The 15,842-nt window shown below is 53.6% G+C and overlaps 3 protein-coding genes across 9 annotated transcripts in view; all 3 read left to right on the top strand.

Annotated features, from left to right (window-relative positions):
* The window catches only part of mtd (mustard), a 2,476,738-nt gene that overhangs the window by 1,497,730 nt on the left and 963,166 nt on the right, over positions 1-15,842 (top strand). The gene's annotated exons all lie outside the window — the stretch shown is intronic.
* LOC137236849 (uncharacterized) lies at positions 1,253-4,319 on the top strand. The gene is made up of 2 exons (XM_067759884.1): positions 1,253-1,777; positions 1,831-4,319. The coding sequence occupies exon 2, from the start codon at positions 2,385-2,387 to the stop codon at positions 3,291-3,293; it is 909 nt and encodes a 302-aa protein (XP_067615985.1). The 5' UTR covers positions 1,253-1,777; positions 1,831-2,384; the 3' UTR covers positions 3,294-4,319.
* On the top strand, positions 7,006-13,612 carry LOC137236848 (uncharacterized). The gene is made up of 2 exons (XM_067759883.1): positions 7,006-8,907; positions 8,961-13,612. The coding sequence occupies exon 2, from the start codon at positions 11,939-11,941 to the stop codon at positions 13,592-13,594; it is 1,656 nt and encodes a 551-aa protein (XP_067615984.1). The 5' UTR covers positions 7,006-8,907; positions 8,961-11,938; the 3' UTR covers positions 13,595-13,612.

Raw genomic sequence — 15,842 nt, 5'->3', positions numbered from 1 at the left:
TTCCAATCGTCGGGTGCACTCATCCGACTATATTTTGCAAAGAAGCTGATGCATGCGCCTTATCAGCTCCTCGCCACCGTATTTGAATAGCTCCGCAGGCAAGCCATTAGCGCCCGTGGCCACGGGGGGAACTTTATGTTTTGATGTTGTGAGGACCAAATATAACACCATTAATTTGGCCCACACAAAGCGACCCCACATCATATTCAATACAGCATTGACACAACAGCCAGTCACAAAAGGCTATAGCAGCAGACCAACCAACAAGTCTCAGCAACACAACGGGCAAGCACAACACTTTAATGCCAACACAGCAAATCAACAAATCTCAGCAACGCAACGAGCGTTCGCAACATCGAACGGCAACCATGGCAACGCAACCATTTGAGCCAGCAATACCAAACAAAGCCATAAAAGGAGCGACACAGCAGCACAGCACTCAGTCAGCACGGAGCTGTGGTCGTGACCAGAGCTACTAGCGAAGTATATCCCTATTGCAGTTGACCTTCTCTATGCAATAGGAATCCACTTCATAGGAGTGAGTCGTGGAATGGTGATTGCGGTTGACCTTCTCTACGCATCACCCCCAAAGACCAAAGGCCCCGCCACAGTAACGCGCAACCGCGACAGGTGACACCCGCTCACCTCCGTCAGTAGAAGTACGCCGGCAGAGGCCGCAACAGAGCGGCAACGCACGTAAACCAGCAGTCAGTCAGCACGGAGCTGTGGTCGTGACCAGAGCTACTAGCGAAGTATATCCCTATTGCAGTTGACCTTCTCTATGCAATAGGAATCGACTTCATAGGAGCGAGTCGTGGGATGGTGATTGCGGTTGACCTTCTCTACGCATCACCCCCCAAAGACCAAAGGCCCCGCCACAGTAACGCGTAACCGCGACAGGTGACACCCGCTCACCTCCGTCAGTGGAAGTACGCCGGCAGAGGCCGCAACAGAGCGGCAACGCACGTAAACCAGCGCAGAGCGCGGCAGCAAAGCGCAGCAGAGGTCCGCCGACGCACAACGTAACCAGGGTAAGCCAGCGCGAACCGCGGCAGCAGAGGTACGCCGACAGAGACCACGTCAACGCGGCGACGCATAGCGTAGCCAGGCTAAGCCAGCGCCAAGCGCGGCGGCAGAGCGCAGCAGAGGTACACCGACAGATTAATACAAATAGACGCCGACGCAAGGCGCAGCAGAGTAATACAAGTAAACGCCGACGTAAGGCGCGTCAAGGCACCGACGCCACACACTAACGGGATCCGTCTAACGGAACACGGCGACAGAGCATCGCCTCAGCAATACAAGTAGACGCCGACGTAAGGCGCGACAGAGCACCGCAGCAGAGAGAGACGCCGTCATAAGGCGCGTCAAGGCACCGACGCCACATACTAACGGGATCCGTCTAACGGAACACGGCGACAGAGCATCGCCTCAGCAATACAAATAGACGCCGACGCAAGGCGCAGCAGAGTAATACAAGTAAACACCGACGTAGGGCGCGACAGAGTATCGCCCAGCAAATACGAGTAGACGCCGACGCAAGGCGTGGCAGAGAATCACCCAGCAACCAGCAATACAAATAGACGCCGACGCAAGGCGCAGCTGAGTAATACAAGTAAACGCCGACGTAAGGCGCGTCAAGGCACCGACGCCACATACTAACGGGATCCGTCTAACGGAACACGGCGACAGAGCATCGCCTCAGCAATACAAGTAAACGCCGACTTGGTGCGCGACAGAGTATCGCCCAGCAAATACGAGTAGACGCCGACGCAAGGTGTGGCAGAGAATCACCCAGCAACCAGCAATACAAATAGACGCCGACGCAAGGCGCAGCAGAGTAATACAAGTAAACGCCGACGTAAGGCGCGTCAAGGCACCGACGCCACACACTAACGGGATCCGTCTAACGGAACACGGCGACAGAGCATCGCCTCAGCAATACAAGTAGACGCCGACGTAAGGCGCGACAGAGCACCGCAGCGGAGAGAGACGCCGTCATAAGGCGCGTCAAGGCACCGAAGCCACACACTAACGGGACCCAGCTAACGGAATACGGCCGGACCGCTAAGGCCCGCCACCGCAATCAAGGATACCGCAAGATAATCCAAGTGAAATTAAAAATGAAGTATATAAACACGTTTTATTTTATATGATAGAATTTAGAACCAATAGAGTGAAGTTTATATTAAATCGATTTGCAAGGTGCCCCTTTAATACAAATTTATTGTAAACGAACCCTGGGCACGGCGAGTATACCCCAGAAAATATCAAAGAAGCAACGGGGCCCGAAAAAGCTTCGTTACAATTGGCGCCCGAGCAGGGACCCAGCAAATCGTTACCACGTCAGAAGGAACATTCCTGACGAGAAACCTAACCACAAAATGGTCGACCAGATCGATACCACGTGGTTAGACACAATTTCAAAGGAGCAGCTGATATCCATCACACAGGAATTGGGTATTGAGCAGACAGGTACCACCCGAGAAATCCGAAAGCGCATAGCAGCACTGGCCTCAAAGGCAAATACGGACTCGGAAATCCACGAAAAATGTTTATCCCTACAAGCCACCTACAAGGAAACTACGCACATGAGCGACGTAAATGAGGTTAAGACACCGACTCCGTCGAACGGAGGAGGCACACCGAAGGTCGCCGTTACAACAGTAGAACAAACTCAATTCGCGTTTCCTCCCAGGAGTACAGTACCCACACAACAGTACTTACCATCAGGAATAGCGGTACCACCCAACGGTACATCTCAGGCACCTCCCAGGAGTACAGTACCCACACAACAGCACGTACCATCAGAAATTACGGCATCATCAACGGGCACATCTCAACCCACGCAACCGTGCTTACCAGCGGGAATGACGGCACCAGCCATGAACTATACATGCCAGGTAACTCAAGCACCGACCGTGGTGTTCGCGCCCATCATCGACCAGGTAAGAAAGTGGTCCGTAAAGTATGAAGGTGAACGGGACCCGTTAGCGTTCATCGAACGGTTAGAGGAGTTAACCGAAGTATACGCGCTAAACGTGGACCTCCTGCCGAAAGCCATGCCCGAGCTAGGGGGCGCCGCGCTACAATGGTACCGCAATAACAATGCGCACTGGGGAGAGTGGACAAGCTTCAAAAAGGATTTTTTACGTTTCTTCCTGCCAGTCAGGTATTTCGAGCGTCTCGAGGACGACATACGCCAACGAAGGCAGCATAACCAGGAAAAGTACAAGGATTATGTACTAGGAATCCAGAGCTTGATGAGACACGCAGGGTACACCAGCGAATAGCGGCTGGAACGAATCTTCCGTAACAGCCACCCCGATTACCAACTTCACATCCGTCGGAGGGACTTCACTAATCTCGCAGAGCTCCTGACACTCGCCGAAGAATACGAGAACATACGCGAGGACTATCGAAGATCATCAGGCGGACATCACCGCGAAGTTACGCGATACATCGCCAGTGACACAACCCGGGTGTCACCATCAAAACCTGAAACACAACCACCACCACCAGCGAACCTAACGAACAGCACGCCTCCAAGCAATCAGAGATACGACCCCAACGGCGTATGCAGGAGATGCGGCGAACGAGGACATGACACCAATAGGTGCCGAAACCCACAGAAACTTTTTTGCTGGGAATGTGGCCGCAACGACATACGAATCATCGAATGCTGCCGCCGACGTCAGGGAAACGACAGAGGGCTCCACGAAGAAGAAGGCGCCGTGAGCCCAAGGGACCTAGCGCCGAAACGGCAGTAACAATGTACCAAGAGCATGGTCGCCTCTACGCCGTAGCCAAGCTCGGCGCGGGATCAGCCGAGGCAGTCATCGACACAGGGGCATCAAGAAGTTTCGTCTCGAGCAGCTTAGCAGAACGTGTGGTGAACTCGGGAAGCGGAGAAATGGTGAGAGTGGCCACCAAAATAACGATGGCAGACGGGACTAGCACTACCATCTTCGACGCCATAAGGACTGAGGTACGCCTCGGAGAAGCGTCACTCCACACAGTTTTACACGTCATGCCCGGAGCGACCGACGACATCATACTGGGCCTAGATACGCTAGGAAGCATGGGAGCCACCACATCATGTGGAGAAGGCCACCTCGTGGTAACCAGACCCCTTGCCCGGCACACACCGAATCCGGGAGCCGCGCCAGAAACTATTCAAAGAACAACACCAGTAAGAACGAGTATCGCCAGGTACGACAGCCCTGGGACTATTCAAAATTCAACATCATCAAGAACGGATATCGCCAGGTACGACAGCCCTGGGACTATTCAAAGTACACCATCAGCCAGAACGGATATCGCCAGGTACGACAGCCCTGGGACTATTCAAAATTCAACATCATCAAGAACGGATATCGCCAGGTACGATAGCCCTGGGACTATTCAAAGTACACCATCAGCCAGAACGGATATCGCCAGGTACGACAGCCCTGGGACTATTCAAAATTCAACATCATCAAGAACGGATATCGCCAGGTACGACAGCCCTGGGACTATTCAAAGTACACCATCAGCCAGAACGGATATCGCCAGGTACGACAGCCCTGGGACTATTCAAAATTCAACATCATCAAGAACGGATATCGCCAGGTACGACAGCCCTGGGACTATTCAAAATTCAACATCATCAAGAACGGGTAACGCCGGGTACGACACCCCTGGAGCCTCATCTGGAACCATTCAGAGTATAACAGCACCGAGCAGCAGTAACTTCAAGCACGACGGCAGTATGCAAAACAACAAAAAAAAAAAAAAAAAAAAAAAAACCAACAACCTAAGATGGAGAGCCATAACGCCAAACCAAACAACAGCGTCAAGGCCAGCATTACGAGGAGGAGGAAGCAAAGCGCCCCAGGGTAGTACTGCTGGAAGGAGCTACCGGCGCCGACGTCAGCAACACGCGTGGAACCACACGTACGCTGACGTCGCACGCAACGTTACACCACCAAGCGCTACTGGCGCCCACGTCAGTCACACGCGTGCAACTAAGCGCGAAAACACGTACGCTGACGTCGCACGTATCATCACACCACCGAACACCACAGGCGGCGACGTCAACAACATGCGTGCAACTACACACGCATACACGTACACTGACGTCGCACGCACCATTACATCACCAAACACTGCAGACACCTACACCAACACCACGAACACCGTGTCAGCCGCAGCCGCAGCTTATGCCAGCACCAACATCAGACGCGCGGCGGAAGCAGCCAGACGGGCAACGGAACTCGTGACACGCACCACGCGCATATCTAAATGGGAGGAAGTCGCGGCCAAGGCCCACAACAAGACCAGCACATCACCACTAACAACCACACTGGGTAGGATAGACGTGGAGGCAGGGCAGTTGCCGGCAGCCATCGAGCTCTCCTCTGGCAAGGATACAGGCCCACCGGAACAACAACAGCAAGCGATCATTGAGCTCTCCTCGAATGAGGACACAGCCCCACCAGAGAGGAAAACGACCAAAACAATATTCCCGGCAGGACCAGGCGGCATAACACTCTACGCGACTGACCTCAACGCCCTCAAGGGATCTAGATGGCTAACCGATACCGTCATTGACGCTTGGGCAAAGGGACTGGAAGAGCAACACGGACAACACAATACGACTCTCAGCCCTTTCGTGATCTGGCAGCTGACCCAGAAGAGGAACACGGAGGAAAATTACCGACGCATACACCGCTGGGTCCGGAACGTCGACCTGTTTGGCAAGAGCGTGATTCTTGCGCCCCACAGCGTAGCCAAACAGTGGTACCTACTCGGCCTGGCGAACGCAGCAGTCACACACCACATCACTGACACGGAATGCTGGCAGGAGCGGTACGTATGGATAGCGGACTCGATGCACAGGGCCAAAGTTCCGCACGCAACACAGGCTTGGGTGGATTTCCTTCGGTGGGAGTATGTACAGCGGTACGGGTATGATGGGTTTAAGGCCCAGGAGCTAGTACTCGAGGTCCCTCAACAATTCAACAACAACGACTTTGGAGTATACGTAGCCGAGAACATGGAGAGGGTATTGCGATACACAGGGAGCGGAGAAGGAGTACCCGGACTGTGCAGACAGCCGTTCACCGAGGAAATGGCGAGCCAGAAGCGCACGGAAATGTTGAACCGATTTCTACGGGACGGCCGAGAGCCCACGAAACCTACGCAAACCATAACCACCACATACGATCCTTACACAATCAAACAACCAATCCCGGAAGACAACACTGAACCGGTAGCACCAGACGCCGAAACAGAGCCACAACAAACAACAGCAGGCCACCAAGAGGTGATAATCGAGGCCCACGACGCGGATGGACCAACGCTAAACCAATTCCCGAAAATGGCAGAAAGCGTGCGAGACATTTTCCGACGCATCGCCGAAGGCAAAGGACGCTCCCGCGTAAGTTTTCGCACACGGGAATACACCGTCACGGTGGTAAAAGGCAGGGCCCGCATACGAATACTGGGCACCGAGGGCTAAATTTCTGAAGTGGGGGGGGGGGGGGGGGGAGTGTAAGGACCAAATATAACACCATTAATTTGGCCCACACAAAGCGACCCCACATCATATTCGATACAGCACTAACAACAGCCAGTCACAAAAGGCTATAGCAACAGACCAACCAACACGTTCAATACAGCATACATCATAATCGATACAACACTAACACAACAGGCAGTCACAAAAAGCTATAGCAACAGACCAACCAACAAGTTCAATACAGCATTGACACAACAGCCAGTCACAAAGGCTATAGCAGCAGACCAACCAACAAGTCTCAGCAACACAACGGGCAAGCACAACACTTTAATGCCAACACAGCAAACTAACAAATCTCAGCAACGCAACGAGCGTTCGCAACATCGAACGGCAACCATGGCAACGCAACCATTTGAGTCAGCAATACCAAACAAAGCCATAAAAGGAGCGACACAGCTAAATTCTGAGGTGGGGGGGGGGGGGGGGGGACTCTGGTGTAAGGACCAAATATAACACCATTAATTTGGCCCACACAAAGCGACCCCACATCATATTCGATACAGCACTAACACAACAGCCAGTCACAAAAGGCTATAGCAACAGACCAACCAACACGTTCAATACAGCATACATCATAATCGATACAACACTAACACAACAGGCAGTCACAAAAGGCTGTAGCAACAGACCAACCAACAAGTTCAATACAGCATTGACACAACAGCCAGTCACAAAAGGCTATAGCAGCAGACCAACCAACAAGTCTCAGCAACACAACGGGCAAGCACAACACTTTAATGCCAACACAGCAAACTAACAAATCTCAGCAACGCAACGAGCGTTCGCAACATCGAACGGCAACCATGGCAACGCAACCATTTGAGTCAGCAATACCAAACAAAGCCATAAAAGGAGCGACACATCAGCACAGCAGTCCGTCAGCACGGAGCTGTGGTCGTGACCAGAGCTACTAGCGAAGTATATCCCTATTGCAGTTGACCTTCTCTATGCAATAGGAATCCACTTCATAGGAGCGAGTCGTGGAATGGTGATTGCGGTTGACCTTCTCTACGCATCACCCCCAAAGACCAAAGGCCCCGCCACAGTAATGCGCAACCGCGACAGGTGACACCCGCTCACCTCCGTCAGTAGAAGTACGCCGGCAGAGGCCGCAACAGAGCGGCAACGCACGTAAACCAGCAGTCAGTCAGCACGGAGCTGTGGTCGTGACCAGAGCTACTAGCGAAGTATATCCCTATTGCAGTTGACCTTCTCTATGCAATAGGAATCGACTTCATAGGAGTGAGTCGTGGGATGGTGATTGCGGTTGACCTTCTCTACGCATCACCCCCCAAAGACCAAAGGCCCCGCCACAGTAACGCGCAACCGCGACAGGTGACACCCGCTCACCTCCGTCAGTAGAAGTACGCCGGCAGAGGCCGCAACAGAGCGGCAACGCACGTAAACCGGCAGTCAGTCAGCACGGAGCTGTGGTCGTGACCAGAGCTACTAGCGAAGTATATCCCTATTGCAGTTGACCTTCTCTATGCAATAGGAATCCTCTTCCTAGGAGCGAGTCGTGGAGCGGTGATTGCGGTTGATCTTCTCTACGCATCACCCCCAAAGACCAAGGGCCCCGCCACAGTAACGCGCAACCGCGACAGGTGACACCCGCTCACCTCCGTCAGTGGAAGTACGCCGGCAGAGGCCGCAACAGAGCGGCAACGCACGTAAACCAGCGCAGAGCGCAGCAGCAAAGCGCAGCAGAGGTCCGCCGACGCACAACGTAACCAGGGTAAGCCAGCGCGAACCGCGGCAGCAGAGGTACGCCGACAGAGACCACGTCAACGCGGCGACGCATAGCGCAGCCAGGCTAAGCCAGCGCCAAGCGCGGCGGCAGAGCGCAGCAGAGGTACACCGACAGAGTAATACAAATAGACGCCGACGCAAGGCGCAGCAGAGTAATACAAGTAAACGCCGACGTAAGGCGCTTCAAGGCACCGACGCCACACACTAACGGGATCCGTCTAACGGAACACGGCGACAGAGCATCGCCTCAGCAATACAAGTAGACGCCGACGTAAGGCGCGACAGAGCACCGCAGCAGAGAGAGACGCCGTTATAAGGCGCGTCAAGGCACCGACTCCACATACTAACGGGATCCGTCTAACGGAACACGGCGACAGAGCATCGCCTCAGCAATACAAATAGACGCCGACGCAAGGCGCAGCAGAGTAATACAAGTAAACGCCGACGTAAGGCGCGTCAAGGCACTGACGCCACATACTAACGGGATCCGTCTAACGGAACACGGCGAAAGAGCATCGCCTCAGCAATACAAGTAAACGCCGACGTAGTGCGCGACAGAGTATCGCCCAGCAAATACGAGTAGACGCCGACGCAAGGTGTGGCAGATAATCACCCAGCAACCAGCAATACAAATAGACGCCGACGCAAGGCGCAGCAGAGTAATACAAGTAAACGCCGACGTAAGGCGCGTCAAGGCACCGACGCCACACACTAACGGGATCCGTCTAACGGAACACGGCGACAGAGCATCGCCTCAGCAATACAAGTAGACGCCGACGTAAGGCGCGACAGAGCACCGCAGCGGAGAGAGACGCCGTCATAAGGCGCGTCAAGGCACCGAAGCCACACACTAACGGGACCCAGCTAACGGAATACGGCCGGACCGCTAAGGCCCGCCACCGCAATCAAGGATACCGCAAGATAATCCAAGTGAAATTAAAAATGAATTATATAAACACGTTTTATTTTATATGATAGAATATAGAACCAATAAAGAGAGTGAAGTTTATATTAAATCGATTTGCAAGGTGCCCCTTTAATACAAATTTATTGTAAGCGAACCCTGGGCACGGCGAGTATACCCCAGCAAATATCAAAGAAACAACGGGGCACGAAAAAGCTTCGTTACAATTGGCGCCCGAGCAGGGACCCTGCAAATCGTTACCACGTCAGAAGGAACATTCCTGACGAGAAACCTAACCACAAAATGGTCGACCAGATCGATACCACGTGGTTAGACACAATTTCATAGGAGCAGCTGATATCCATCACACAGGAATTGGGTATTGAGCAGACAGGTACCACCCGAGAAATCCGAAAGCGCATAGCAGCACTGGCCTCAAAGGCAAATACGGACTCGGAAATCCACGAAAAATTTTTATCCCTACAAGCCACCTACAAGGAAACTACGCACATGAGCGACGTAAATGAGGTTAAGACACCGACTCCGTCGAACGGAGGAGGCACACCGAAGGTCGCCGTTACAACAGTACAACAAACTCAATTCGCGTTTCCTCCCAGGAGTACAGTACCCACACAACAGTACTTACCATCAGGAATAGCGGTACCACCCAACGGTACATCTCAGGCACCTCCCAGGAGTACAGTACCCACACAACAGCACGTACCATCAGAAATTACGGCATCATCAACCGGCACATCTCAACCCACGCAACCGTACTTGCCAGCGGGAATGACGGCACCAGCCATGAACTATACATGCCAGGTAACTCAAGCACCGACCGTGGTGTTCGCGCCCATCATCGACCAGGTAAGAAAGTGGTCCGTAAAGTATGAAGGTGAACGGGACCCGTTAGCGTTCATCGAACGGTTAGAGGAGTTAACCGAAGTATACGCGCTAAACGTGGACCTCCTGCCGAAAGCCATGCCCGAGCTACTAGGGGGCGCCGCGCTACAATGGTACCGCAATAACAATGCGCACTGGGGAGAGTGGACAAGCTTCAAAAAGGATTTTTTACGTTTCTTCCTGCCAGTCAGGTATTTCGAGCGTCTCGAGGACGACATACGCCAACGAAGGCAGCATAACCAGGAAAAGTACAAGGATTAGGTACTAGGAATCCAGAGCTTGATGAGACACGCAGGGTACACCAGCGAACAGCGGCTGGAACGAATCTTCCGTAACAGTCACCCCGATTACCAACTTCACATCCGTCGGAGGGACTTCACTAATCTCGCAGAGCTCCTGACACTCGCCGAAGAATACGAGAACATACGCGAGGACTATCGAAGATCATCAGGCGGACATCACCGCGAAGTTACGCGATACATCGCCAGTGACACAACCCGGGTGTCACCACCAAAACCTGAAACACAACCACCACCACCACCGAACCTAACGAACCGCACGCCTCCAAGCAATCGAGAGATACGACCCCAACGGCGTATGCAGGAGATGCGGCGAACGAGGACATGACACCAATAGGTGCCGAAACCCACAGAAAATTTTTTGCTAGGAATGTGGCCGCAACGACATACGAACCATCGAATGCTGCCGCCGACGTCAGGGAAACGACAGAGGGCTCCACGAAGAAGAAGGCGCCGTGAGCCCAAGGGACCTAGTGCCGAAACGGCAGTAACAATGTACCAAGAGCATGGTCGCCTCTACGCCGTAGCCAAGCTCGGCGCGGGATCAGCCGAGGCAGTCATCGACACAGGGGCATCAAGAAGTTTCGTCTCGAGCAACTTAGCAGAACGTGTGGTGAACTCGGGAAGCGGAGAAATGGTGAGAGTGGCCACCAAAATAACGATGGCAGACGGGACTAGCACTACCATCTTCGACGCCATAAGGACTGAGGTACGCCTCGGAGAAGCGTCACTCCACACAGTTTTACACGTCATGCCCGGAGCGATCGACGACATCATACTGGGCCTAGATACGCTAGGAAGCATGGGAGCCACCATATCATGTGGAGAAGGCCACCTCGTGCTAACCAGACCCCTTGCCCGGCACACACCGGACCCGGGAGCCGCGCCAGAAACTATTCAGAGAACAACACCAACAAGAACGAGTATCGCCAGGTACGACAGTCCTGGGACTATTCAAAGCACACCATTAGCCAGAACGGATATCGCCAGGTACGACAGCCCTGGGACTATTCAAAATTCAACATCATCAAGAACGGATATCGCCAGGTACGACAGCCCTGGGACTATTCAAAGTACCCCATCAGCCAGAACGGATATCGCCAGGTACGACAGCCCTGGGACTATTCAAAATTCAACATCATCAAGAACGGATATCGCCAGGTACGATAGCCCTGGGACTATTCAAAGTACACCATCAGCCAGAACGGATATCGCCAGGTACGACAGCCCTGGGAATATTCAAAGTACACCATCAGCCAGAACGGATATCGGCAGGTACGACAGCGCTGGGACTATTCAAAATTCAACATCATCAAGAACGGATATCGCCAGGTACGACAGCCCTGGGACTATTCAAAATTCAACATCATCAAGAACGGATAACGCCGGGTACGACACCCCTGGAGCCTCATCTGGAACCATTCAGAGTATAACAGCACCGAGCAACAGTAACTTCAAGCACGACGGCAGTATGCAAAACAACAAAAAAAAAAAACAAAAAAAAAAAACCAACAACCTAAGATGGAGAGCCATAACGCCAAACCAAACAACAGCGTCAAGCGTATGCGCCAGCATTACGAGGAGGAGGAAGCAAAGCGCCCCAGGGTAGTACTGCTGGAAGGAGCTACCGGCGCCGACGTCAGCAACACGCGTGGAACCACACGCACAAACACGTACGCTGACGTCGCACGCAACGTTACACCACCAAGCGCTACTGGCGCCGACGTCAGTCACACGCGTGCAACTAAGCGCGAAAACACGTACTCTGACGTCGCACGTATCATCACACCACCGAACACCACAGGCGGCGACGTCAACAACATGCGTGCAACTACACACGCATACACGTACACTGACGTCGCACGCACCATTACATTACCAAATACTGCAGACACCTACACCAACACCACGAACACCGAGTCAGCCGCAGCCGCAGCTTATGCCAGCACCAACATCAGACGCGCGGCGGAAGCAGCCAGACGGGCAACGGAACTCTTGACACGCACCACGCGCATATCTAAATGGGAGGAAGTCACGGCCAAGGCCCACAACAAGACCAGCACATCACCACTAACAACCACACTGGGTAGGATAGACGTGGAGGCAGGGCAGTTGCCGGCAGCCATCGAGCTCTCCTCTGGCAAGGACACAGGCCCACCGGAACAACAACAGCAAGCGATCATTGAGCTCTCCTCGAATGAGGACACAGCCCCACCAGAGAGGGAAACGACCAAAACAATATTCCCGGTAGGACCAGGCGGCATAACACTCTACGCGACTGACTTCAACGCCCTCAAGGGATCTAGATGGCTAACCGATACCGTCATTGACGGTTGGGCAAAGGGACTGGAAGAGCAACACGGACAACACAATACGACTCTCAGCCCTTTCGTGATCTGGCAGCTGACCCAGAAGAGGAACACGGAGGAAAATTACCGACGCATACACCGCTGGGTCCGGAACGTCGACCTGTTTGGCAAGAGCGTGATCCTTGCGCCCCACAACGTAGCCAAACACTGGTACCTACTCGGCCTGGCGAACGCAGCAGTCACACACCACATCACTGACACGGAATGCTGGCAGGAGCGGTACGTATGGATAGCGGACTCGATGCACAGGGCCAAAGTTCCGCACGCAACACAGGCTTGGGTGGATTTTCTTCGGTGGGAGTATGTACAGCGGTACGGGTATGACGGGTTTAAGGCCCAGGAGCTAGTACTCGAGGTCCCTCAACAATGCAACAACAACGACTGTGGCGTATACGTAGCCGAGAACATGGAGAGGGTATTGCGATACGCAGGGAGCGGAGAAGGAGTACCCGGACTGTGTAGACAGCCGTTCACCGAGGAAATGGCGAGCCAGAAGCGCACGGAAATGTTGAACCGATTTCTACGGGACGGCCGAGAGCCCACGAAGACTACGCAAACCATAACCACCACATACGATCCTTACACAATCAAACAACCAATACCGGAAGACAACACTGAACCGGTAGCACCAGGCGCCGAAACAGAGCCACAACAAACAACAACAGGCCACCAAGAGGTGATAATCGAGGCCCACGACGGGGATGGACCAACGCTAAACCAATTCCCGAAAATGGCAGAAAGCGTGCGAGACATTTTCCGACGCATCGCCGAAGGCAAAGGACACGGGAATACACCGTCACGGTGGTAAAAGGCAGGGCCCGCATACGAATACTGGGCACCGATTTCTGTAGTGGGGGAGGGGGGGGGGGGAGTGTAAGGACCAAATATAACACCATTAATTTGGCCCACACAAAGCGACCCCACATCATATTCAATACAGCACTAACACAACAGCCAGTCACAAAAGGCTATAGCAACAGACCAACCAATAAGTTCAATACAGCATACATCATAATCGATACAACACTAACACAACAGCCAGTCACAAAAGGCTATAGCAACAGACCAACCAACAAGTTCAATACAGCATTGACACAACAGCCAGTCACAAAAGGCTATAGCAGCAGACCAACCAACAAGTCTCAGCAACACAACGGGCAAGCACAACACTTTAATGCCAACACAGCAAACTAACAAATCTCAGCAACGCAACGAACGTTCGCAACATCGAACGGCAACCATGGCAACACAACCATTTGAGCCAGCAATACCAAACAAAGCCATAAAAGGAGCGACACATCAGCACAGCAGTCAGTCAGCACGGAGCTGTGGTCGTGACCAGAGCTAATAGCGAAGTATATCCCTATTGCAGTTGACCTTCTCTATGCAATAGGAATCCACTTCATAGGAGCAAGTCGTGGAATGGTGATTGCGGTTGACCTTCTCTACGCATCACCCCCAAAGACCAAAGGCCCAGCCACAGTAATGCGCAACCGCGACAGGTGACATCCGCTCACCTCCGTCAGTAGAAGTACGCCGGCAGAGGCCGCAACAGAGCGGCAACGCACGTAAACCAGCAGTCAGTCAGCACGGAGCTGTGGTCGTGACCAGAGCTACTAGCGAAGTATATCCCTATTGCAGTTGACCTTCTCTATGCAATAGGAATCGACTTCATAGGAGCGAGTCGTGGGATGGTGATTGCGGTTGACCTTCTCTACGCATCACCCCCCAAAGACCAAAGGCCCCGCCATAGTAACGCGCAACCGCGACAGGTGACACCCGCTCACCTCCGTCAGTAGAAGTACGCCGGCAGAGGCCGCAACAGAGCGGCAACGCACGTAAACCGGCAGTCAGTCAGCACGGAGCTGTGGTCGTGACCAGAGCTACTAGCGAAGTATATCCCTATTGCAGTTGACCTTCTCTATGCAATAGGAATCCACTTCCTAGGAGCGGTTGATCTTCTATACGCATCACCCCCAAAGACCAAGGGCCCCGCCACAGTAAAGCGCAACCGCGACAGGTGACACCCGCTCACCTCCGTCAGTGGAAGTACGCCGGCAGAGACCGCAACAGAGCGGCAACGCACGTAAACCAGCGCAGAGCGCGGCAGCAAAGCGCAGCAGAGGTCCGCCGACGCACAACGTAACCAGGGTACGCCGACAGAGACCACTTCAACGCGGCGACGCATAGCGCAGCCAGGCTAAGCCAGCGCCAAGCGCGGCGGCAGAGCGCAGCAGAGGTACACCGACAGAGTAATACAAATAGACGCCGACGCAAGGCGCAGCAGAGTAATACATGTAAACGCCGACGTAAGGCGCGTCAAGGCACCGACGCCACACACTAACGGGATCCGGCTAACGGAACACGGCGACAGAGCATCGTCTCAGCAATACAAGTAGACGCCGACGTAAGGCGCGACAGAGCACCGCAGCAGAGAGAGACGCCATCATAAGGCGCGTCAAGGCACCGACGCCACATACTAACGGGATCCGTCTAACGGAACACGGCGACAGAGCATCGCCTCAGCAATACAAATAGACGCCGACGCAAGGCGCAGCAGAGTAATACAAGTAAACGCCGACGTAGGGCGCGAAAGAGTATCGCCCAGCAAATACGAGTAGACGCCGACGCAAGGCGTGGCAGAGAATCAACCAGCAATACAAATAGACACCGACGCAAGGCGCAGCAGAGTAATACAAGTAAACGCCGACGTAAGGCGCGTCAAGGCACCGACGCCACATACTAACGGGATCCGTCTAACGGAACACGGCGACAGAGCATCGCCTCAGCAATACAAGTAAACGCCGACGTAGGGCGCGACAGAGTATCGCCCAGCAAATACGAGTAGACGCCGACGCAAGGCGCAGCAGAGTAATACAAGTAAACGCCGACGTAAGGCGCGTCAAGGCACCGACGCCACACACTAACGGGATCCGTCTAACGGAACACGGCGACAGAGCATCGCCTCAGCAATACAAGTAAACGCCGACGTAGGGCGCGACAGAGTATCGCCCAGCAAATACGAGTAGACGCCGACGCAAGGCGCAGCAGAGTAA

This window comes from Eurosta solidaginis, chromosome 1 (assembly GCF_040869045.1).
Source record: "Eurosta solidaginis isolate ZX-2024a chromosome 1, ASM4086904v1, whole genome shotgun sequence".
NCBI classification, from domain to species: Eukaryota; Metazoa; Arthropoda; class Insecta; order Diptera; family Tephritidae; genus Eurosta; species Eurosta solidaginis.
This window is presented reverse-complemented; position numbering and strand designations above follow the sequence as displayed.

Coding starts and splice junctions, on each gene's coding strand:
- LOC137236849 (XM_067759884.1), top strand. CDS start 2,385: ATGGTCGACCAGATCGATACCACGTGGTTAGACACAATTTCAAAGGAG.
- LOC137236848 (XM_067759883.1), top strand. CDS start 11,939: ATGGAGAGCCATAACGCCAAACCAAACAACAGCGTCAAGCGTATGCGC.